Genomic DNA, 24,010 nt, shown 5'->3' on the forward strand with positions numbered 1-24,010 from the left:
AGTTAGCATCATGCTACTTCACCAAAGAGCGGCGCCTACATGTGGAAAAAAAATCTTGCACGGGTGGATGTCAGTCTCGGTGACGAGGTAGCTAACAAAGGAAACGGCAATCGGGATATTTTTGGGGGGGTGTGGACATCTGCATAGTCCTCCTTGGATTCAAATGAAGAAAAAAAAATGGCCGACTTGTTCCCAGATAGGTGGTGTGTTAGAATCTTTGCTGTTCTGCGCTGAGCTAACAAAGAGATGAACAATCTTTGAAGATTTAAAACACTTTGTGTGTGTACCAGGCCATAAAATTTGTCAAGAAAAGATGGGTAAAGGGGCCATATTTTGGAAAATTGACTTTTGAATTGCTTTTATGTTGGGTCCCTGGTGTCCCTGGTGTCCCTGGCCAGCTAGCAAGTGTGAAATCAAACGAGTGGCTCCATCTTTTGTGAGGACCCTTTTTCTGTCTCATTTGATGAAGGAACATTGGGGCTCATTGGATGGTCATCCATCCCTTCCCAGCTACAGCCATTGGGTGAAGCGCTATCATCAAAGTCACAAGGGAAGCAAAGCTGCAGGGAGTTTTGTTGGACGCACAATTAGCATCAGCATTAGCCTCTGATGCGTAGTGGAGGTATGGGCACACTTGGGAATTTACATTTGGGGGTGGATGAATCTGCAGCACCGAATCGACACGAGCATGAAGTGGTCTCCGTCTTTCTATGGCTGGTCATTGATTTTCCCCCAAACTGTGGGCTGCGTATCCGTTAGTAGAAACCGCTTACCACGGTCGAGCCCGGGAGCCGCCTCCGGGTAACGAAAGCTTTACTCCGCATTGCTTTGGCAGAATGTCACGAGACGGGACCGCCCCCTCATAACAAGCTAAGTTTGTTGGCCCTCGAGACACCGCGATGAAATTGTTGCTCCACTGCATGGTAAACAAGGTCAACATTTCAAATTTATAAATCTTTATTTGGACATTTACGTTTTAGTGGTGGAAGAAAAAATCAGGAAACTTTGGACCTCAATGAGGCAGAAAGTCAAGACATACGTACGTACATAGTAAAACAAAAGGGAATGCTTTGAATGGCACCAATTGTTAATTTGTTGGAATTTCAATCTTTCTGCGCATAGCTTTGAAATCTTTGGATGTGTTCGGAATCGAAAGGCACAATAAATATCTCGCCACAGGGCCAGAATAGTCCTCAGTACTCGTATGTACAATGTGGCTGATCGGGGTCAGCTGTCAGTTCAATAGTCTCACCATCACACGCTGACGTTTTGGTTTTATAAGAAGCACACTGGCCCGATATCGATGCCAAACTCTTGATTGGGGCCGCCAATGTCCACAGGGGCCAGATCCACAATGGGAAGTCGGGCAGTTTTCTGTGTCCTGTACTCAAACACTGTCTTGCCCCAGTTGCCGTTTGCTTGCTGTAAAAGGACGAGAAAAACAAACAAACATTTGACTCATTCGTTAGCACGTATGGAAGTTCGGAAGCGGGATGAGCAAACTTACAGTGCAGGAGTCTTCCACCACGGTGTATCTGAAGCGGTTGTTGCCCTCAGCTTTGAGCTCCAGGTCGTTGGAGGCTTTGAGGACCACGGCCTTCTTCAGGTTGCCCGCCTTCTGGTCCTTGTAGCCCACAGAGTTCTTGCAGTGGTAGGTGATAGACTGAGACGCTTCTTTGGACAGCAGGCGAATGAAGGTCATCTGCACTCTCAGGGCATTTGCCGACTGCTCTTTGTTGCCGTAAGTGAACTGCAAAGAGACAAAGGAAGTGATTTCCATTTTAATTGACTGTATTGTGGAAAATCCACAACCACGGTAATCCTGCCTCCATTGCGGGTGCTACAGTCCAGACCAGCCCCACAACCGGGTCAAAAATATACGCAATTGTTGGACAAAATTCAAACACAAAGTTGCAGCCATCGCCTTGCATAGGCGAGAAAGAAATGTTTTCAAAGAACTCACATGGGTTCCTCTGTTGATGTCGGCTCCAAACCACACAGGTTTGTTCTTGGAAGAGCTCCACCAGTTTTTACGAGGTAGGCTGGCCGGGTTGGCGGAGATGCACGTCTCCCCGGTGTCCAGGTTGCAGTACACTTTAATGGCGTCCTCGGCGCTGCCTTGGTTAGGGTCCACCCAGAATTCTCCTGCATCACAGAGGGAAACAAACTGTGTTTGAGCTTAAGTCTGCAAAACTAAGCCAGTTTGCGTTTGAAGATTCACTGCAAGCCCCCCCCCCAGTTAACATGGATTTGACATCAATAGCTGTCAATGGCAGTCAAAGACTTGGCTCAGGGACCTTCAGTTGGGCATAATGTCTTTGGTCACTTACCGCTCTTTTTGGAGGGGTAGCATCTCTTGAGGTCATCGCAGGTCCTGGCAGGGTGCTTGCGGCTGCCGTCTGGACTCTTCATGCTGTCAATTTGGCTGCTGAGAGCTTTGAGTGTGGCCTGCACGCCAGGGTCCACCGGTAAGACGCTGGAGTTGTTGCTGTTGGGTAGAGCCTCATCCTCGCTGAACTCTGGTGGTGGAGGGGGGGCATCATCGTAATCGTGAAAGCCTCCAAACAGATCATCCATAGCTGCTACGGGAGGTCCTGGTGGTCCAGGAAGGCCTGGGGGTCCAGGTTCTCCTGGAGGGCCCTGTGTTTCAAGAAAGTTAGTTACACTGCTCAAGCACCAAACTGTTGAAAACATGTGCGGTTTCAGTTTTTGCAAGTTGCCTCCACTCTTTCATAATTGTCTCATGAGATAATACCTCAGGTCCGATTTCTCCTGAGATTCCACGTGTTCCTGGAGGTCCCATGGGCCCAGGCTGTCCAATGTATCCTTCTTTTCCAGGAGGCCCGATAGGACCAGGTGGCCCCTGAAATATTATCCAAGTACAAAGAGTAAAAAGAATAGTACCGTACTATCAAATAATAAAAGAAATGAGGACGTTTTTCAATTACCCGTGCACCATTTGGTCCAATGATTCCAGAAGCTCCCTGTTCACCTGTTGTACCCTAAAAGGCCGAAATATTATTTTGGATGGTCTTACTTCTATTTGTAGACACAAATCTTAAGAGAAAACTATCACGTGTGCACATGTATGTACGTCAGGCATCCTCAAGCCTGTTCCTGGAGGGCCAGTGTCCGGCTTGATTTCTATGCTTCCTACTGTTATGCAGCTTCTGCAGACCTTGCTGAATATCCGACCATTTGAGACATACTGTATCTAACACGCAGGACACCAGCCCTCAAGTAACAGGCTTCCCTGATGTATGTTACCAGCAGGGAAATGTTGCTTCTTGCGGCAGTCTCTAAGTAGAATAAATACATTTCTGTGATCGCGCTGATAAGCTGGGACTTACAGGAGGCCCAGGAAGACCCTGCAAACCAGTAAATCCACGATGACCCTTCTGGCCTCTCTCTCCATGATCACCCAGATCACCCTTATCTCCGCGTGGTCCTTGGGGTCCCTGCGATACAAGTGCACAAGTTACGACTGATTGAAAGCGGCAATGGTATTGCCTTCCAACATCTATTTCAAGTCAGGGAAGAGCTCACCACTAATCCTCTCTTTCCTGCCGATCCGGGAGGACCAACAGGTCCTCTTGAGCCCTGCAAAATAAAGAAAAAGGCTTCAGGGACTGAATGGGTCTGCCAACACCTCTGCTCCTACAGTTTAATACCCAAACCCTTCCAGCATGTGGAGTTGAGTTCATTCAAGCACCAACATGTCCTCAGAATGTTTCAAATGAGTCAGGCTCAAGATACAAGACACACTTGTATCACACTGAACTCCACGAGGGAGAGTCAAAGTGATATTCTGAATACCTTTGGGCAAACAAGATATGAGAAAAATCAGCTTACAGCATGGCCTCGTTTTCCAGCTTCCCCAGCTACACCAACGGGACCTGAGGGGCCCGGAAGTCCCTGAGGACCAGCCAAACCCTCTGGACCATGATCCCCTCTGTCTCCCTTCAAAGGTATCAACAATTGGTTTCTTGCAACATTTAAAACCTCTTATGAATTCCATCCTCTTTCGATCTTACCCGTTGTCCAAGAACACCTTCTTTGCCTGGTGGACCATCTGAACCAGCGGGGCCCTGAGGATCAAAGACAAGCATGAAGGCGCGAGAAACGTACTTGGACAACCACAGACACAGATTGAAAGAGTACTAACATCAGGACCAGGATCACCACGTGGTCCATTGGCACCTGGAACGCCAACTGGTCCCGGAGGACCTTTGTCTCCAGTTGATCCAGGGGATCCCTGTTTTCCTGGCAGTCCCTAAAAGTAAAAAGGACTCTTAGAAAATGGTGAATGCACTGACCAATTTTGCTATATAACATCAACTGTATGGAAGTGTCATAACAGAAACAGATACTGACTGCTGGCCCTGGGAGACCTGGCATTCCCCGTTCTCCTCGTCCACCTGGAAGACCCACAATGCCTCTCTGTCCTGTAGTTCCCGCTGGCCCTGGAGGACCATCAGGACCCTAAAAGTTCACAAACACAATATTTAATACTGAGAAATTCCAACGTTAGCTCATTGAGCACTCATGTTTTAATTCAAATTCAAAATTGTGTGGAGACCATGTTAAGATAAGCTGGTGTAATTCAATTAAAAGTATTTTCCCCAACAAAAGAGTCACTACAACCGTAGGGCCGTCTTCTCCAGAATCTCCCTTGTCTCCAGAGCTTCCCGGAGGTCCTGGTGGTCCTCGCTCTCCTTGTCTTCCATTTGCTCCATGGTCACCACGAAGACCGGCAGGACCCTCTTTTCCAGGTGCTCCCAGTGGTCCAGGTTCACCAATTGGACCCTGAGGGGATCGTGTGGTCATGAAAGGGAACTTGATCAAGACTGTCACTATACTTGATATGGTTTACGCACAACAGTTGTCCACAAGTTAAAAACTGTATTGTGCTTCATGCGTCCTTACTTGAAAATGTATCATATGAGCTATACTCTTTCCATTAAAGCAAATAACCGCTAAATCCTGACACATATTTGCTATTCCAGATTGATCTGGATTGTCTGAAATATGTTAGACAGGTGCCAATACTTACAGTTGGACCTGGTGGGCCAACTCTTCCTGCAGATCCAGGGAAACCGGTGGGCCCCTGGGGACAAAACATGACATAAGATCTTTCTTGCGAAGGGTCATTGTTATTAACTTTCCTCCTTTTGCTCACTGATGGCTTTATGATCAGTCACACGATCAAAAAATGTTTGTGATTATAAAATGATCATACCGGTGCACCCTGTGTTCCTCTTCCGCCTTTCAGTCCAGCAACACCAATCGGCCCCTTGAAAGTGAGATCAAATATTTGACTTGTATGCAGGAAATGCTTTGATTAACATTTAGAAAGGCGGTTGGCTTGTCATTGTTATAACGTACAGGAGGACCATGAGCACCAGCTAAGCCTTGAGGTCCAGGGGATCCAGCATCTCCTTTCTGGCCGGGTTCCCCTGTCTCTCCTTTGACTCCAGGTTGGCCATCGGGACCCTGTGATGAAATAGTAAAAGAGGCAGCAGACTTATTTTAAAACACTGCCTTGGGTTTATGTTCCTGTGTTCTCGAGGCAATTGATGAGAACTTACAGGCGGTCCAGCAAAACCAACTGAACCAATTGGGCCAGGGTCACCTCTGGCTCCCTGCAAAGGATGAGCAAATAGTCAGCTTGTCTTGTCTGCAGTAACCGGGACTATGCAATAAATTGCACATATGCAATTAAAGCTTTGGCCACGTATACTCACAGGCACTCCTCTCGAACCTAGAGGTCCAGCAGGTCCTTTAGGTCCAGGTTCTCCCTGAAATATGTCACATACTTACTTCAATTGCTCCAGATACATTGTCCTTTGAAAAGCAGTCATAGGTTCTGAAAAGCACTACCTTTTCACCACTGGGCCCTGCAGGTCCTAATGGGCCAACTGGTCCAGGTGCACCCTGAAAACACAGGAAATGCACAGACATTTAGGCCCTGTTGCCGTTCAGTGGTGAAAGCCAGTAGAGATAGTATCATGGCTTGGGCTCGCATGTGTTTTTCTGGGGTGGGCTTTGAATCGTTCCATTTATGGAAGCACAACATGAACTTTAGGTCTTCAAAAAACTCCCAATGTGTGACATGGGTCACGAATACAGTTACTCACCCTTGCTCCGTCATTTCCAGGTGTACCTTCTGAGCCTTTCTCACCAATGGCTCCCTGCACAAAAGACACCACAATATTGCTCCAATCACAACTCCATTCATTCCAACTTGCTTTCACAAGCAAAATCAAATCAAAATAACGTGGAAAAAAAACACTTACTCTGTCACCTTTCGGTCCAGATGGGCCAGAAATGCCTCTTTCCCCTGGCATCCCCTGAAGACCTGGAGGACCCACATCACCAAGGGCACCAGCGGGACCAGGACTACCCTTCATGGACAAGCAGAGATTGTCACTTCAAGACAAAATGGCTCCTTAGCTAATTTAGAGACTGTAGCTAACAGACCTTGCCGATCAAGAGAACAACCTACTACGAATTTCAAGTTGCATCTTGAATGTGCAAGAGTGATTTACCTTTGGCCCATCGGGACCAGGAGCTCCTGGGATTCCCTTGGGTCCCTGCAGACCAACTGGACCCAGCTCGCCTCTCTCCCCTGGAGTTCCACGCTCACCCTGCGGAAGAAACCCAACCAGTTCTCAAAGCCTACCCCCACCACGCATTAATGTCATTCTGAGAAGTGAAGTCCACCTACTCTAGGTCCAATTTGACCAACTGCACCAAGCTCTCCAGGAATACCCTGAAAGAAAAATATCACATGCTTGCTCAGCAAACCTGTTTATCACTCAAAATCACAAAATGATATGATTGTAATCACTAATAAGATAAAGAATGCGATTGCATCAATCTTTAACTTAAATTATACTCACTAGGTCACCTGGTTTCCCGGATTCTCCAGGGGGACCTTGATTTCCTGGTAAACCCTGATTAAACAATAGACACATCAGTACCTGATCTATTCTGAAGAACATTATATCTTTTGACATGTAGCTCAGTCACAAACATGGGCAATGCCTACTGCAGTTAGAGGAGACACTTGGCTAACACACCTGGAATCCATTTACACCTGGGGGTCCCTGTTCTCCTCTGTCACCCGCAACACCCTGTTGATTGATTCTGTATTTAGCACTTTAGTCACTTCTGATAATGGTGGAGGAACCAAAAGGACTTTAAAGGTTTAAAGTTCTCTTACTGAGGGGCCTGGTGGACCGGCAGGTCCAACCTCTCCATCTTTTCCAGGAGGACCCTGAAGGACAAAGCACAAAGGTCAGTCTTGCAAAATCTAATTGATGTCATAGTTGAATTTCGAGCCAAAAGAGAAAAGCAACATTCCAGCTTACTCACCCTTTGACCAGCTACTCCAGCAGATCCTTGTTCACCTGTCTTTCCCGGATCCCCCTTTTGAAGGCAGCACATATTTGGAAATCGTGATCAATACATAGATGAAACGGGTAGCTGCAAAGTGGGACTTACATTAAATCCCTTGGGGCCTGGTATTCCCATTGTTCCTGCAGGTCCTCTATTGCCAAGGGAACCCGCAGGGCCTGGGCGACCATCTTCACCGGGCCCACCCTAAAAGACAAGCCAAGCCATACATAGACTTAACCCAGTTTGCACATATAATGTCAAACGGACATTCACATACCACTGGCCCTGGCTTTCCCTCGGCCCCCTGCACTCCAGGAGTACCAGTAAGACCCTTTGAAGAGCAGATTGAAAGGTCAGCGATGGAAACATTTAAGACTGAAGCGCTGGACTAATGGAGACTGCTGCTATAAATGTCAAAGTTGTCAGTGTTACCCTTGCACCTGGTAGACCAGGTTCTCCTGTACGACCAGGGTCTCCTAAGGAACCCTTTGGTCCTGATGGGCCTGATATTCCACGATCTCCCTGAGAACCCTTCAGATAAAAATACAATATAGATGGCATTTATGAAATATACACCATAATCACACAGAAAAATCTATCTAAGGTAACTTGTAATGGAGTCGTGATGTAAAAGAAGAACTCTACCTTGGGTCCAGGCAAACCATCAGCACCGGGGAACCCTCGATTACCTGGGGAACCCTGTAAACACAGCCTATGTTACCTTTTGCTTACCGGGTTTCCAATCATGTCAGAGACAAACACTGCTAATAAGCATACGATAGCTTCGAGACTTCTACATGCCCAAGGTTACGGCCTGAAGATGAATGATGACTCACTCTCTCACCAACAGCACCAGGGGGACCAACAGTTCCTGGGTCTCCCCGAGGTCCCCGCTTTCCTTCCTCACCCTGGGGGCCAATCACTCCCTGGGATCCTGGGGGGCCCTAGAAATACGACACCGGGTGGGAAATGGATGACAGACGGCGATACTAAAGCACTTTCTGACCTCTGTGGCACGTATGAGCAATACAATGTATGAGATCATCTTACAAGTTCTCCTTTGGGTCCAGCCTCTCCCTTAAATCCTGGTACGCCAACATCTCCCTAAACAAAAACAGAATACAGATCAAAAGCCATCAACAATTGGGGAAATGCAAAATCCAACCTGATGCAGTCAACGTACCAGTTGTCCTTTGATGCCAGGCTGGCCTGTGCTTCCCTGAGGTCCGGGAGGTCCAGAGGGTCCAAGATGCCCGCCTGGGCCTTGTGGACCAAGGTTTCCCTGTAGTAATTCAGCCTTGTAATCCAAGCATTTTCACATATTTGATTTCAATTGCGTTGTTTTACATACCACTGGGCCTTTGACTCCTGTGCCGCCATCTGTACCCACGGGTCCCTTTGGATGCAGAATACCAGCATTTGGGTAACACGTCATAGGAATATTGCATATGCATCTTTAGAATTGATCAAAGACAATTCTAAATGTTTCCTGTGGTGAGAAGTGTGACATGAAAGAAGGCATTACCCTGAGGCCAACAGTTCCAGGTCTCCCCAGATGACCAGTCTCTCCTCTTTGCCCTTGAGGGCCCTCTGGACCCCGTACACCAGTGGGGCCAGGTTGTCCCTATAATACACAAACACAAATGAGATACAAGTACATAGAAATCAAAAAAATTTCTTGTTTTTAAACTATAAAGTGGATCTCCTTGAGCATGTGATTGGAGGAAAGATCGTGTTCACAGAACTTGCCTTCATGCCGGGTGTTCCCGGGTATCCAGGAGGGCCACTGAGACCCAGGGGACCCTGCAAACCAATACAAATTGTACAAGGTTATATTCAACCTCCTTAAATTTAAACGGGTGAATGTTGACTTACAATTGGACCTGGTTTTCCAATGTTACCAGGTAGACCACGTTTACCCTGAGAGCAAAAAAGAGACAAACACAAACACTCTGAGAGTCATAAAATGAATCTGGCCTCATACTCAGTAACGCCTGCTGGTGTGAAGGTATCGTGGCAGAAAGTTTCCCCAGAAATGATTTGTTGCATACCGCTGCGCCACCAGGGCCAGAGCGGCCCCTTTCTCCAGGCATCCCAGCAGGACCCTGTAAACACACAACTTGATTGTTTATACTGTCCTCCAATTCCAACGTGTCCTTTGGTCCATCAATTCCAGTATTTAGCAACACGTGTGGCTAATTTACACTCAGAAACACAACGCAAGCTCATTGGATAATTAGACAAGATACTGACCATTGGTCCAGGTGCTCCCATTGGACCAGGTGGGCCTATGGCACCCTGAGGAGGCATTAAAAAAATATTGATTATCTTGTTGTTTGATCCAAAGTGAACACAAGCCTTTCAGGTCTGCTTAATATGGATACGGTTTGCCAAACCAACGCCAGCATGATTTTACCTTGGATCCAACAGCTCCATATTCTCCTTTTTGCCCAAGAAGTCCTGCATGTCCCTAATAAAAACGATCATTTTAATTGGTATAAATGCAGGAAAAACATATTGTATAAATTGTAGAGTCTTGACATCACGTTAACCAGTGAAAACACTTTCACTCACTCTGTGACCTTTTAGCCCAGGAGGCCCTGGAGTACCTGGAAATCCTCTTGCTCCCTAAAATGAGTCCAAATATTATTGGTTCATTATGACTATCCTTCAACACAGCACAACAGGGTCAAATGTTCATACTTGGGAACCTGGGAAGCCAACTTCTCCGCTATTTCCTGGCTTGCCTGATTCACCCTGTGTGAGGACAAGAGGTCAACAAAGACTGCTGCAGTTTGCGGTAAGATATTTCAGGCTTAACATACGTCTTCTCCTGGTTTCCCTGGGGGGCCCTCGGGTCCTCTTTGCCCAGACGGACCCTAAAAATGCACATTTACGTTGTTAACATCTGGACAACTGCTCATGGAAAATGGAGAGGTCGTTATACCATGTGCCCTGGATCGCCAACATCTCCTGGAGGTCCTTGTGGTCCAGCCTGACCCTTTTAGAGACAAGAGAACCAAAGATTCAAGAAAGGTGCAAGCAGCAATGAACAGGTCCTTGCAACTCCTTTTTTTGTAGGAAATGCTGATCCACTTCACAATTTGGCATCGACTGTCTGTTTCCTGTTGGCTCTGCGGTTGTTCCCGAGTAGGCCTTTCACAAAGAACGAGTCTTGAAATTTTCCTGAAATTACTGCTTCAAAACAAAATGGCTGACCCCCTGTTTTTTTTCCAAATATGGGTCCAGGAGACATTTTCATTTCGCCCCGTTATGACAAACATCCCCACCAATAAGCGTCAACTGGTAAAACTGCCGTTAAAGATTCCAGAGGGTGCCAAAGAATTTTAGGGGTTAGGGTGAAGACAGCTTTTAGTTCTAAAAGTACCGTACATGTCAGATATTATAATGTGCAACATGTTCATCGGGATTCAAAGACACTGGCAGCAGCTGAGGACTTTTTAGGCATATTGAGGGCCTCAAAAGGTGATTCATTGGTCACAATATTGGACTTACAGGGGAACCACTTGGCCCGGGAGGTCCTCTTGCTCCAGCTTCACCCTAAAGCAAACAAAGAGTTGATCCAATAACCGTTTTCATTTCAAGGATAAAAATAACACAATTCTGAGCTTTGTGGAGAAGCAATGAGTACGTTTCGGGGAAATGTGTTTTGCGGACATCTTACCCTTGAGCCGGTCAACATGCTTTGCGGTGCATTCTTTCCTTCCAACACTCCGGCCATCTGCGAGCCGAGACCCTGCAGTCGAAGCGGACCATGAGTCGGTGTTGACATGAATAAGAGGGACGGAAAGGTAGCGCAAAAGGATTCTCTTGGGCTCTCCGCATGTGGAGCATTGGAGTTGGCGGAGGCTCGTCGTCATCACTTACTCCGGGATGAGTTGGGTGTCCAGGAGGTCCAGGTTCACCGGGCTGACCCGGAACTCCCGGCTCTCCGTCATAACCGGGAGAGCCTCGCAGTCCCTGGAAGCAAACGAAAGACTGTACTCGCACTGTCTGAACCTGTGTCATGTTGTGAGTCATCGTCTGGTGATCCGTCCAGGGGGTAAGGTTGCCTCCCACCCTAACGTTGTTTCCAGGGCAGACGCCGCAAATGCTATGGAAAATAAGCTTGGCCAGTAAAGATGACTCTTAGCTCCGGTTTCCTGTCTTTTTCAAATGAACCGGGTTGATGTTCCCTGATGGCCAAACAAGGCTCTAAGCCACAGCACCCTTTCAGCATGGACTGATTGCTGCTCTGTGACTGTGTGTTGCCCCTTCGATTGACTGTCAGCCAGTCAGCCTGCCAGGATTAGCTCCGGCTATTCCTCAAAATGTACAAAATGGATTGAGGCAAGGATTTAAGTGTCTGTGACTTACAGGCCTTCCTTTGTTTCCTCTGGGTCCTCTTGCTCCTGGACCACCAGGCGGTCCCTATGAGAGGCAAAGATGTAAACATGAGAATGCATTGCACCTTGCAGTGTGTGTACCGTCTGTAGCCTATTGCCAAGATTCTCACCATAGGTCCAGGACGACCTCGGATTCCAGTCACCTGCAGATACTCCCAGTTAGAATTGGCTTTGTTTTTCTTTATGGTTTGAGGTGACGTGTTAAACAAAGACCATACTCACGATTGGGACCTCACCAGGCTCTCCTTTCTGCCCCTGCGATCACAGACAGACAGATGAGACCAATCAAGCAGACCAAATGTGTGCTACACTTGTGTAAATGCCGTTACCTACCTGGTAACCTCTGCCCCCACCTACAGATAAAACAAAAGCATACGTTAGTAGTTTTCCATGAATGCATTGTTTGTGTAAGAAGCGACAAGTACGTGAATGGGACAGAGCAATTTTACATTGCCACAATGCTCTATTTGAACTGAAACTGAGACAAAATTATTTGGATAAATAGTCATGATTATTTTCAGGTTGACTGTCTCTCACCATACGAGCCGCCGCCACCGCCGCCGCCGCCGCCACGGCTGGGGGTTTCACTCTGGCAAATGGGACAGCACTCTCCCTCGGGGACGACCACCTTCTCACAGTTGCTCAGCTCCTCGCACTGGATGTTGTCGCAGAGGACCTGGCCGTTGTCGCAGACGCAGAGTCGGCAGGGCTCCGGCTTCCAGATGTCCCTGTTGGGGAACACTTGGCCATCTGCTTTGCAGCTGCCATCGCCTCCTAGGAGCACAGGAAAGGCCTTGTTGGAGCCGCTGGCTTGCGAGAGGACGATCGTGCCATTTGAAAAGCCTCCGAATGCTCAAACTAACTTCCTATTTATTTGTCACATAAAGAGGAAATTGGCATTTTTATTGCTTGCATGCAAGCAGTTGGGTATCAGGAGGGACGTTCCATCATTTCAAGACGTCGCATTGATTAACAGCCAAGTACGTGTCAAATTTCTACCATGTTGGAGCTCAATCACTGTCACGTCAGAGGCAAAAAGGTAAGCGAAGATGCAGCGTTAGCACAGAGTAGCACGAAATGGGTCACTGGTGAAAGTTGTCAACGTCAAGCCTGCAGCAACTCAGCTGCTGTCTTTTACAATAGCAAAGAATGCAAACATGCTGAATTTCCCTCAAATGACAAACAAAGACAATAACCAAGCAAAAGGTTTTAGCACCCATGCTCAGGTAAAACAGGCGGAACCTGACGCTACAAACATGATGGAAAATAAGCTTCTGGAAAATGTTCTCCCAGTTGTTAGACATGACATCATTTCCTCCTGAGGATTCGTCTCTGAACTGAACTCATTGAAGCACACTAGAGAAAACCTGCTCAAGCGTTCACCACCGAACATTGCCGTCTTTGAAGAAAAAGCACTTTGGGATTTTTTTTGCCAGCACAAAGCACGACTCTGATGACACTTTGCTATCTCCTTGCAAAATATATGTTCCCAATATATTGTGGACAATCAAAAGACCACAATGTCCAGCTATCAAACAAATCACCACTCCAGCCCCCAAACAGCAGGGGGCAGCTCAGCTGCAGGTAAGTCTTGCCAGACCACCACTGGGAGAGCAAAGTTGCCTGGCTTGTTCTTAAAGCAGCCAATGCTTTTAGCATGCACAAGCAAAACAATCCGATTTTTACATTCCGGTGTTCAAATAAGTGCTCACGGTTACAGCAGCCGTTTACCGACTGAAACATTTCCAGCTGAATACGAAAAAAGGAAAGCCGTATCCGAGAATGTGAATGCAAATGGAATTTGAGCTCCTCGTGCCTCGACATGATAAGAACGTAACGCGTGGCAATTAAGGCCCGTCCGTTACGTGCACTGAATGGGAGTCTATGATTAAAAAATGAAAAATCTTCATCAATCATTTTTTTGTGTGTTGCAGGTGTGGACAAATCTTCCAATCAAGGGATTTTAGCCTGTCAGAGATTCTTAGCATATGGAGATTCTCACTCCACAACAGTGCATATTTCACGGAAGCGCCTCGCGGTTTTCAGTGGGGTCTCAAAAGCCCGACCGCAAGTCTGGAAGAGCGAGATGTTCCGCCCCCCCGCCCGTGTCCCTCACTTTTCCATAAACGTACGAAGCACAGCTCGCTAATGACAAAGAATAAAAAACCATCCATGTGTCAGCGTGATGTGGATTTTCCACCAGGCAGCTCACAGAGGAGCCATTTTCCTCTCAGCGTCAAACAAAACACGGAGTCGGGAGCACGACCTGGGTCTGGCGACTTTTCGTGCACTAAAAGTCGCTTCTATCTTGGCTGGCCTCGCAACCTGAGTACAAATCATGCCAGACAAAGCCAAAAGCGACCCCGTTTGCCGCCATTTGCTCAAGCGGCTGCTTTGTTTTAAGGCTCTGCTCTGGCCTGTTTAGCTTTGTAATGCGTTGAGGATTTGCCGCCGCATTACTGGCTGTTGATAAGGCTTAGCGGCCGAGGTTTCAACACGCTCCTCCGCTTGGCCTCTCCAAACAAAAGTTGACGTTTTCCAGAAAGGGAGGAGCTGTGTGCTAGGAAAGTTAAAACGGTGGACAGCGTACATGTTCAGGCTGCCCCCAACCCCTTCTCCAAAATGTCACTGTTTACGAATGGCCATTCTCGATCCGGTTTGCCAAGATGGTGCCTTGCCGGAGAGACGTTTTTACAACGTTAGACGGGTTTGCGTGGCCAGCCATCTATTGGTTTGGCGTCAGCTCACAAACTCAAAGACCGATTGAATTCCATAGGAATGCTGGTGTAGATTTATGAGCCCTCCTCTAAGAATCATTTTCTTTGGAGGGAGAAAGAAAACTGGAAAGATAAATCCGCCAGCCGTGACAGTTGTTGCAGGGTGCGAGAGGTGTTGTGACTGGCAGGAGGAATGGTGGCTTGCCTGAAATGAAAAAGTCTACAAATGTCTCCATTTTGTTACAGTTGTGAGAAAGAAATGCAGCTGCTAGTGCTCCTATGCACTGCATGGTATTGTACGCTCCCCCCCAGGCCAGGAATGCTGGGCCACTGGCAAGCATGAGATTACATTCACATGTTTGTATTTTGTCATTCACTTTACAGGAGCTAACCGACACAGCATACCAGCTTACGTCACACGACGTAATGATTGACGCTCGAGTCAAGCAAGTACGAGTCGTTTGCCGTGCTCGGACAATGTTTGTCGGAAGGCCGAAATGATCAGACGATGTTTATTGAATTCTTCTTATCCGAGCTCAGCCTTGCTATTGTTACGGGCGACAAAAGTCGACACGCTCAAGGGGATTGCGTATCATCTGCAAAGAAAACAGCAAGCGCACGCTTTGCCTTCACGCCGCCTTCGTTCAACAACAAGGAGACGGCCATTTCCAAGAGCCCGACAACAATGTCATTTGTTAGCCCATCTATGGCGATAAGCATTATTTAAGCTAAACGCTCATGACTAAGGCGATGGATGCCATGTGATTGGTTGAATTACACAAGGTTTAATGCTCCTTGTTTTATGACAATAAACTCAACTCATATCAACAGTTTCCAGGCTGTGTGAATGCAGAGGAGTTGCAGCGCTTGTTGGAAGCCCCGCCCTACCCCTTCCCCTACTCTCCCCTCCCCTCCCCTCGTCTCCAACACTCGCATACTTTACACAACATGTCATGCACATCTGCGTGGGCCGTGGCAAGGCTCCGCTCGTGGCGGACGCAGTCACCAATAAAGCCCCTCAGCAACTCTTTCTGTTGTTTACGTTAAATTGTAACACATGAAACAGCCAGAGGAAAGGACAGAACAAGTTCAGAACAGTGTGTCAAAAATAGAGATGAATGCCCCTTCCTCAGGAATGTCAATAATGGCCATGGGTCCGTTTGACCCATGCGCTCGTTCCACCGTCCAAAAGTATCGGAAACATAAAAGAAAAACGATTATTAAAACAAAGACACGAGCTCCAAATTATGGGAATCGATAATTGAACCGGGTCATAGTGAGCAGCCAGGCCCAACAATGTCGTTCCAGAGCGCCGGCGTTGCACCCCAATATGGGAGACTGTGCTCAAATAACTGAAAGACAAGGCATGCTTTTTGGATTCACGCCACCTTTGAAACGTGTCGGGTAATAGCAACATGTTTTACACACAAGGACACGAGGACCTTCCCCAAAATAATAACAATAGGCTAAGGCCTTGGAATTGGATTCAGAAATGTCATAGCTTACAACTTTGATGGGTCAAACACAAGACTGACGTGGATGCGTTGCTTTTTATAGGTCTCGCAAAGACGTCAGCTTGAAACGGGGGAACCCTCAGGCCGAAAGCGCTTCCAATGGCTTTTGCAGGTGTTCGGCCGACCGACAAACGGGAACATCTGCATTTCTGTCAAACGACAGAGAGGGAAACACCGGCAAGCGGAACCTTTGGGTGGATTTGCGAAAGACATTTGAAGCAACGCTAACGTCAAGCCAAGAACAAAATGGGATTCCATTGCAAAATCCATGTTACAAGACCCTAGACGGCGTTGGATGAAAGAACAGAATCTCTTCACATTGGTGAGAGAACATAAAAGGTGTCTGTCCAACATGCCGCAGAGCCCAAACACACGGACCGCATTGCAAAGCTTCGGCGGCCGGCGCGACCTCGCTCGGACTCCCGCAACCTGCAATTACGGCCTCCGCTCACCACTTTGCGGCTCTCGTCAAAGTGAGCTTGACTTGTTCTGATTGACTGCCATAAAGTCGTGAACGTCTGATGCCATGCCTTGCTGGGAAGAACAATTACGCTCACGCCGCTTGTTGCTATGACAACGCAGTGACGCGTTCAAATCTATCATGTCCTGATTGGTTTCCGTTCATCAACATTTTGCAGTGGGAAGAAAAGAAAAGAAAATGTGGCATTTAGATTGTTGGTGGCAGTTTTGGAGAGTAGCATGTCAAGGCCAACCAAAACGGACGATGCCTCAGACAGCTCGTCTGTCCGTCCGTCATGCGTGGGTTGAAACGCTCCATTTCAAGTTGCCCTTCCGCATATCTGCCCGGCGACGGGGGCCCTTTCCTTTGCTAATATTTTCCAAATAGGGCCAAAGCGGCGAGTTTGAACATCTGGAAAGCATCGCTTCTCAAGTTCTACCCCCGTCACCCCCGCTCCCCGCTCCCCCCTCCGCCCCGGCCTCCATTTGCTGACTGCAATCATTTGGTTCCCGTCAAGCGACGCTCCTCACGTCGGTCGCTTCGGCCGCCAAGAAGAGAAGAGACGAGACGAGCCGAGCTGAGCGACACCTCGACTAACGTGGCCCCTTTGGAACGAAGACCCCGAGGCCAAAGTGTGCAACGAGACCCCCGTCGAGAAACGTGTCTGAAAAATGCAGCGTGTGCTTTTAATGGAAGCCGTCTGCCGACCCGCTCCAGTTCTGCCGTTTGGACCGTGAAAAGCGGCGCGATTGTGGCGGAAAAACAACTGGAAACAATTTGCAAAAGCCCCAAAAAATGAGCTCATGTGCATTTCGTTGATTTGGAAAAGCAGTTTTGAGCCGTTTCATTCTCTGAGAGGAGACGTCAACGTGAATATTAAATGAAGCTCTTTTGGTTGAGCTCTTTAGTAGTTATTTGCATTTGGCATTTGGATTATGAGGAGAAGCGTTTCTCAAAAAAATTTGAGAAGCCCTCATCCAAACAAAAAAAAAAAAATCACGTGCAAGCAATCTGTCCACACGTGCACGCATCTGACTTCCATCCAGCACCATGTAAGCGCACTAACGTGAGCTGGACCTTCAAAGCATCCCGCCAGGTTCTCACATATCTTTCCAGCAAACCCGTTGCCCTCCTGACAATTTCTTTTTCTTTTTTTTTTTTTTTTCCTGGATTGACTTTTCTGCCAAAAACGATTTGGACAGAAACGTGTCAGCTTGCAGCAATGCGGGCCTCATCGACGGCCGACCGCACGCGCTGCACTTTTCCATCTCAAAAGTTTCGTCACCGTTTCTTGATCTTTCTTCTCGTGAACTGGCAGTATTGCCATCCAATAATGAGTTCAAGTTAAAGAGATGAAACATATTTTCCTTTTGGAGAAAAAAGACGCACTAGAGATCTCCACCGTGTCTGTGGAAGGATTACTTCAAGAGCCAGTTGTCCTACAAGGTTAGGAAAAAGTCCAGGAAAGGAGCCATCCACTGAAATGTGATTTTCTACATTTGTGCTTTGGATTGTTTCCCAGTGAAGAGCTAGCTTGATGGCTAGTCTACACAAATATTCTAACAGCAGCACCTCCACAGCTAAAATAATTCAAAAGGGCTACATTTCGTTCCAAATATCCATAATAGCCTACATTTACCACAAGGTGGCGCTCTATCATCAGCATTGTGCGAAAACAGATTCAGTTAACGAGAACTTCATTAAAAAAAAAAATTAACCAAGTGACATCATCACTGTGTGACGACGTCATGAGATCTCATTCTACTACTGAGGAGAAAAAAAAAAGCACAGGTCAGCTAAAACAAGCACACTCAGGTGTTCCACCCCCACCTAGAGATTTTAACAGACGCCCCAACTCAACGCCCCAGTCCTCTTGGGCCTTCCCGTGACTCAGAGACTCCGGCCCATCTTCTCCCCCAACGTTCCCACCCCGCCCCCACGCCTCCCCCAATCCTCAAGTCCCTTCCTTCACATCTGCCCCAAATTAACATAGCAGCGAGTCCATGTTCCCTCCCCGACGCCTTAGCAATGAAATTGTCTTTGCAGATGTACAATGTAGCGCAATGGTGGGGAGGGGGGCTGCTGGAGGGGTGGGGGGCTGCGGGCTTGTGGTAAGACAGAATGAATGTTCCAATGATGCAAGTTGTGCAAGAGTCATGGAAAACCGCAAAGGTGCTTGTTTCCTTCTTCACTTGCAATTACTGACAGATGTCCACATTTGCTCACACGCTCATCTCGGACATCTCCTAATGTCCGACCCCGAGAACTGGGAAAAAACAACAACTTTTTCACAGCTCATCCGACACAACGCATCCCCCGAGCATCTCCTGCGGCCAAGCGGGTCGCCCTGCATTGAAAGCAGCGCCAAAGGTCTTGTTTGACATGAAAACAAGAACAGCACTCAGCTTTTTCAGCAGCACAGCAATCGGAAGATCAAATAAACAGTGCGGGGTGGGGGGGGGGGGGCATCACTTTACTTACCATCATCCTGGCTTGTAACAATCAAAACCTGAGCGCTGGAGAGCAGCAAAAAAAGGAAAGTCCTCAAATGCACAAAGTCCATCATGAGCGAAAAAAGGGGGAAAAGGGGAGAAAAGAAAAAGGGGAGAAGAAAGAGATGAGCTTATGACTGCATGAATAGCAAGCAGCCTCTCTCCTTGTAAGCGGCGAGCAGACCCAACCCAGACTGCCTGAGTGCTCCCTTCCCGTTCCTTCCCTTCTTTTCTTTTTTTTTTTTCTTCTTCTGTAGTTACAGCTTTAAATGAGAAGAATGCTGGCCAGCCTAATTTTCCTCCCCCTTTTGTCAGCCCTCTGCCGTTCCATCCTATCCCATGTCGTTCCATCCCATCCCGTCCCGTCCCATCCCATCCCTCTGGCACTACAGCCGTGTTCACAACTTTCCGAGCCTTCTTTGTGCTCAACACCTTCAGGAGCATTTGTGATTCACTTTTCAGGAGTGACAAAACAATCGTTTTGTAGTTTTATTTGTCGCCCAGTATGAAATTGCTCATTTGACAAATTTGAATGAAACGGGTGAACCATGGAGTTGAAAGAAAGAGCCAGCCGCGTGTGACGTTTGGATGGCATGAACATGACTTAAACTGACCTGGAAACATTTTCACTGTTGCTGAGGAACAGACGCGACAAGGGAGCTAAGGTCTCCAAATAATGACGGCCACCCCCTTCCCCCGACTCCCCTCCCCTAATTTAATGGGGACAATTTCAGATGTGAACAAGCCACAAGTGTCGTCTGTACGCAATCGTAAAAACACTTGCATTCGACTGCATCAAACGACGAGCTTTTATTCTCTTTGGGCGGCCATAAAACCAAGAATAGCATTTACGGGCGCAATCCGCTAGCAAACACGCCAACTGGTGAGTCGGGCTCTCCGTGAAAGGTCATCTTTGGACGGACAAAGATCGTTACTGCGGGTGGCCATCAGGGTGGGTGGTCGGCATGGAGGAATCCAAATTTCAAGGTCGCCACTGACCACGTGGGCTCCGCTTCCTGTGACCTGATCCAATCTTCGACTGCAAAATTCCCAGATTTGGTTGAAAACACTCCGAGGCACCACGTTACTGTAGCAAATATTAAGCGAGGCAAAGCACCGCGAAATGACAAGTCGAGTCAGGTCCTCGCAAACAAGTCAGGAGCCGGGTTCAGAAAGTCGGCGCACCATCTTGCTCCGTCACATATTCACGCGTGACTGCACTGTCCCCTTGCTAGCTTGCTTTGCTTACTAGCAAAATGTTGTCTACGACTTGATTGTCTCATGCTAGCAAATATCGGAAGAGCTGGAGAGAGCGTAAGCCGTGACTTCCTGAAGGAAGCTCGGGCCATCGCGTTCCCAATCCTTGCATGTTTCACTGACTGCCAAGGATGTCATTTCCCAACATGCGCTTTCTCATCTGCTCAAGTCATCTTGCTCCCAACTCAACCCAACAAGCGCAACAAGACGCTCGAGGCCCATAAAACGGAGACCGAAACAAAACACCAGTTGGGAAAACAAGAAGAGTCAGTGCGAGGCAAATCAAACGTGTTTACAGTTTTTTGTCAGTGATGCTGTCGCCTGCCGACGTCTTGGCAAGCACCAAATTCACATGATTCTTGCTCATGGACATCCACTTCCTGTTTCTGTCTTTAGGTCTTCCTCTTTGCCGTGAAGTAAAACTCATCAAGTTCTCCCAAAGGCATTTTAGACAGCTCCATAAAAAGACATTTGCATCTTGGCTCGCTTGCCGTTCCTACTCGTAGCGATTCCGGCAGCTCGATTAGAGCGCTGGAAAGTTAACCAAACAAGTCCCGGCAACAAAGAGGAATGCCGCTACGGGTGACAAATGATCACGCATAGCCAAACGACTGCAGTCATCAGTCACACACTCGGGAAGCTCCTCCGAGCCAGAGTGGAAGAAATGGAAAAGCAAAAAGAGTCCATTGGGCCACTTGTTGTCAAGCCACTGGCGGAAAAGTCACAGCACCGCATTGAAATTTGTGTTCTGAGTTTGCCACCGAACCCGTAGCGGAATAAGGTCGACGCGATTATGCCACTCGTGGGTATTCCTGCAAATTTGGGCCGCAATTCCACCACCGGTGGGTTTGCTTCGACACGGTCGAGAGGAAATCATTTTCACCTTGTGGAAAATGTGAGGAGGACTGAGGCCACGGCGCATGAGTCATTAGCCAGCTATCTTTGTGGGGGGGGGAGTCTTGCCTCGGCCAGCCGGACTTGTTTACTTTATAGACAGAAGAGTTGGGAGGCACATGAGGGGACGAGAGGATGGTCATTAAAGTTTCTGGGACCGTCTTGCGGAGTTGAACACGTGACCGCCCGCCTCGTGTCGGAAGTACTTCATTTGTCAAGTTCGCTGTTGGAGAGTGACAGCTGCCAACATCCTGGCGAGCGATTGGCTTGGTCCAATGGCCCCTGACCAACTTGAAAAGCAGAAGGTTCCTACCAAGTTTGACTGATAATTGGCTGTCTCCCTTTTTCTGAAATGGACGGGAATGTGAGGAAAATGATCATTGCCATTGAGTGCCAAAGACAAATTGCTTGAAGGACTGAATCATTTGATCTAGGCCATGGCAAACCCAGTCAAAGTTCAGCTTTAACCAATTGCAAAGCTCAGCTTTAACCAATTGCAAAGCTCTCAGCTGAGACATTTTAGTTCACTCGGTTGAAAATGGCGGTGGCGTAGCAAATGCAGAAGGCCTCCGAGCGCCGTTAACCGCAAGCTTGGAAGCAATTCTGCAAACGGAGGCAGAAAATGTCCAGAGCTTTTGGAATAACGCCGTCTCGTCTTACAGTCTATAGTGAAGGAGATGAGGTCAGCCCAAGTCTGGAAGTACAAAATGTGGAGCATTATTATTTATTGGAGTGACTCAGAGCGTGGCTAGCAATGGCGTCCTCTAGTGATGCCACATCTTTATTGGTTGGATTTCGCCTTCTTGGTTTCCACAGCCAAGGATGGGGGGGGGGGGGGGGGGGGGGGGGGGGGTCCTGACTGTTATATCCCAGCACATTGCTCAGCGCTAAAACACAAAGCCGCTTCTGTACAAAAAGGAGTCAACCAAATGACGCCTTATCATTGGCAGGGGCTCAAAAACATAACTTGAAGCCCAGCTGCCAGACCTGAATCTCTTCCACCCTCAGCCGTAATGCTTTTTTTTTCACCACAGGACCGTTACGAGAGAGCTGAAAGTCGCCGTGGTCGCCGAGCTGAGTGAGTGATGGGCAAGCAAAGGTGACCTGAGGCAGATGGCAGATGCACGAGTCACGACAGCTCCTATTTGCAGAACTCTTGCAGTTGCTCCCGGGAAGGAAGCAAGGAAGGAAGGAAGGATCAGGAACAGCGCCTGCCGTGTCGCGCGTGTGCCTGCCGCTTATCTTTTGATTTCACCGGCAGCGTGTTCGGCTTCCTCCACATTAATTCATGGAGCTCAGCTTTCTTATCGGGTACGGACTTGTTTGCTGCGAAAGTGGGTTGCTCCACGAGTCAAGATGCTCGCTCGTTCCTTCAAAGCCAGCCTCCTCTTTTTTACTTTTTATTTTTATTTATTCATTTATTTAGTTATTTTAAAATATATATTTATTTATTTACTTTTTTTAATTTGCACACACACACCCAAAACATTATTATAGACAACAATGATAGACGATTTTGTCTTGGTATGTGTCGTTGATCAACAATATTTAAATGTCTCGGTGACAAATCTATCTGCTTTTGTGGCTCTTCAAGATGGCCTTGGTGCGCAGCGAATGTACACTGAAGCTCAAGTCAAACAATGACCTCATTGCTCCGCCCCCCCCCCCAGACTGGGACTGGCAGAGTCATTATCGTTATTTCCTGTCGATGCAACTGGCCTGGAATCCCCCACTTTGAATCAATTTAACCCTTAAAAGTGCTGAGTCATGGCCTCAAGTGCTGGCCAAGGGGCAGAAAAGGTTGGGAGGGCAAAGCTGTGCGCTCGATGATGTTGGGACAGACGGACGGACGGACGGACGGACAGGGGAAGCTCGCCGGTCCTGGCTTGCAGCTGCCCCTTCATTTTCCTCCAGAGAAGCGCGGCTGCTTTCTTCACATTGTTTGGCGCTCAGCTTCCACCACAGCCTCGTCCCATTTGTATTGTGCAACTGTTCCTTTAAGAAGTGGGTCAAAGCGAGCTCCCCGGAGTTCTGATTTTCATCATTTGCGCTCTTCCCTCCAGCCATGTTTACTTTCGACATCGTATCATTCGCCATGCGCTCTGAGAAGGGGCCGAACATATGCTCCGCCCGAAATACGCCTTCTAACGGAATGAGATGATTATTTGACGAGGTAATCCATCATCTGTAGAAAAGTGGAAGGGGAAGGCCTCGCCGTGCCTCCCCCTTTCAAAAGCTGCGAGTCTCCACTTGCCTCGGCCAGGTGAAGGACGCCTGATAAGAGTGCAGCGGTTCAAGAGAAAGGACAATCTGTGTTGTATTTTTGAACATTTTCACGAGAAAAAGCTGCGGGCTGATAGCGAACGGCGGCCCGTGAGAAAAAGCTGATGGCTGATAGCAAACAGCGGGCCACGGCCCTTTTCCTCGCGATAGTATTCCGATGACATGACTTCATCTTCTGCACACAGAAGCTCTTTCATTTTGAAATGCTGTCATATTCTCTAAAGCCGAGCACGTGTGAGGAAATGTGAACGAACGCTCCATGATTTACAGCCGGCCTCAGTGTTCAACCAGTCTCGCCCTTTTGAAGGGTGAGCGCAAATTTCCAGGTCATGCACTGTAGGTGTGTCACAAGTCTGAACGGGAAAATGTGCAGAAAGGTGCCCAAGCTCAGTTAAGACACAAAAATATGGCAGTGGGCTTGAGGGGCCGTTTCCTACGAAGAGGCCTGTAATCACTTGACAGGCTAATATTTATGGTTGCAAAAGAAGTTACACCCAATGCTTTTGTACAGGTTGTTGTCTTGGAGTGAAACATCAAATACATTACCGAGTACAAAATATCAGACATTGTTCCGCACACGGAAGCT

The 24,010-nt window shown here is 47.8% G+C and overlaps 1 protein-coding gene across 1 annotated transcript; it reads right to left on the reverse strand.

The window, feature by feature from the left end:
* Positions 1-939: 939 nt before the first annotated feature.
* LOC125973288 (collagen alpha-2(V) chain) lies at positions 940-19,233 on the reverse strand. The gene is made up of 54 exons (XM_049727280.2): positions 18,980-19,233; positions 12,345-12,581; positions 12,141-12,160; positions 12,030-12,062; positions 11,918-11,950; positions 11,779-11,832; positions 11,290-11,382; positions 11,087-11,158; positions 10,918-10,962; positions 10,349-10,402; positions 10,227-10,280; positions 10,105-10,158; positions 9,976-10,029; positions 9,818-9,871; positions 9,655-9,699; positions 9,453-9,506; positions 9,277-9,321; positions 9,151-9,204; positions 8,927-9,025; positions 8,753-8,797; positions 8,585-8,683; positions 8,452-8,505; positions 8,238-8,345; positions 8,047-8,100; positions 7,834-7,932; positions 7,679-7,732; positions 7,507-7,605; positions 7,378-7,431; positions 7,226-7,279; positions 7,083-7,136; positions 6,903-6,956; positions 6,728-6,772; positions 6,549-6,647; positions 6,297-6,404; positions 6,138-6,191; positions 5,881-5,934; positions 5,745-5,798; positions 5,589-5,642; positions 5,386-5,493; positions 5,240-5,293; positions 5,054-5,107; positions 4,645-4,806; positions 4,375-4,482; positions 4,166-4,273; positions 4,035-4,088; positions 3,853-3,960; positions 3,547-3,600; positions 3,351-3,458; positions 2,949-3,002; positions 2,756-2,863; positions 2,331-2,640; positions 1,964-2,145; positions 1,508-1,750; positions 940-1,422 (listed from the first exon to the last, which is right to left on the reverse strand). The coding sequence occupies exons 1-54, from the start codon at positions 19,062-19,064 to the stop codon at positions 1,276-1,278; spliced, it is 4,497 nt and encodes a 1,498-aa protein (XP_049583237.1). The 5' UTR covers positions 19,065-19,233; the 3' UTR covers positions 940-1,275.
* Between the last annotated feature and the right edge of the window lie 4,777 nt (positions 19,234-24,010).

The sequence above is a fragment of the Syngnathus scovelli genome, chromosome 8 (genome assembly GCF_024217435.2).
Source record: "Syngnathus scovelli strain Florida chromosome 8, RoL_Ssco_1.2, whole genome shotgun sequence".
NCBI lineage: Eukaryota > Metazoa > Chordata > Actinopteri > Syngnathiformes > Syngnathidae > Syngnathus > Syngnathus scovelli.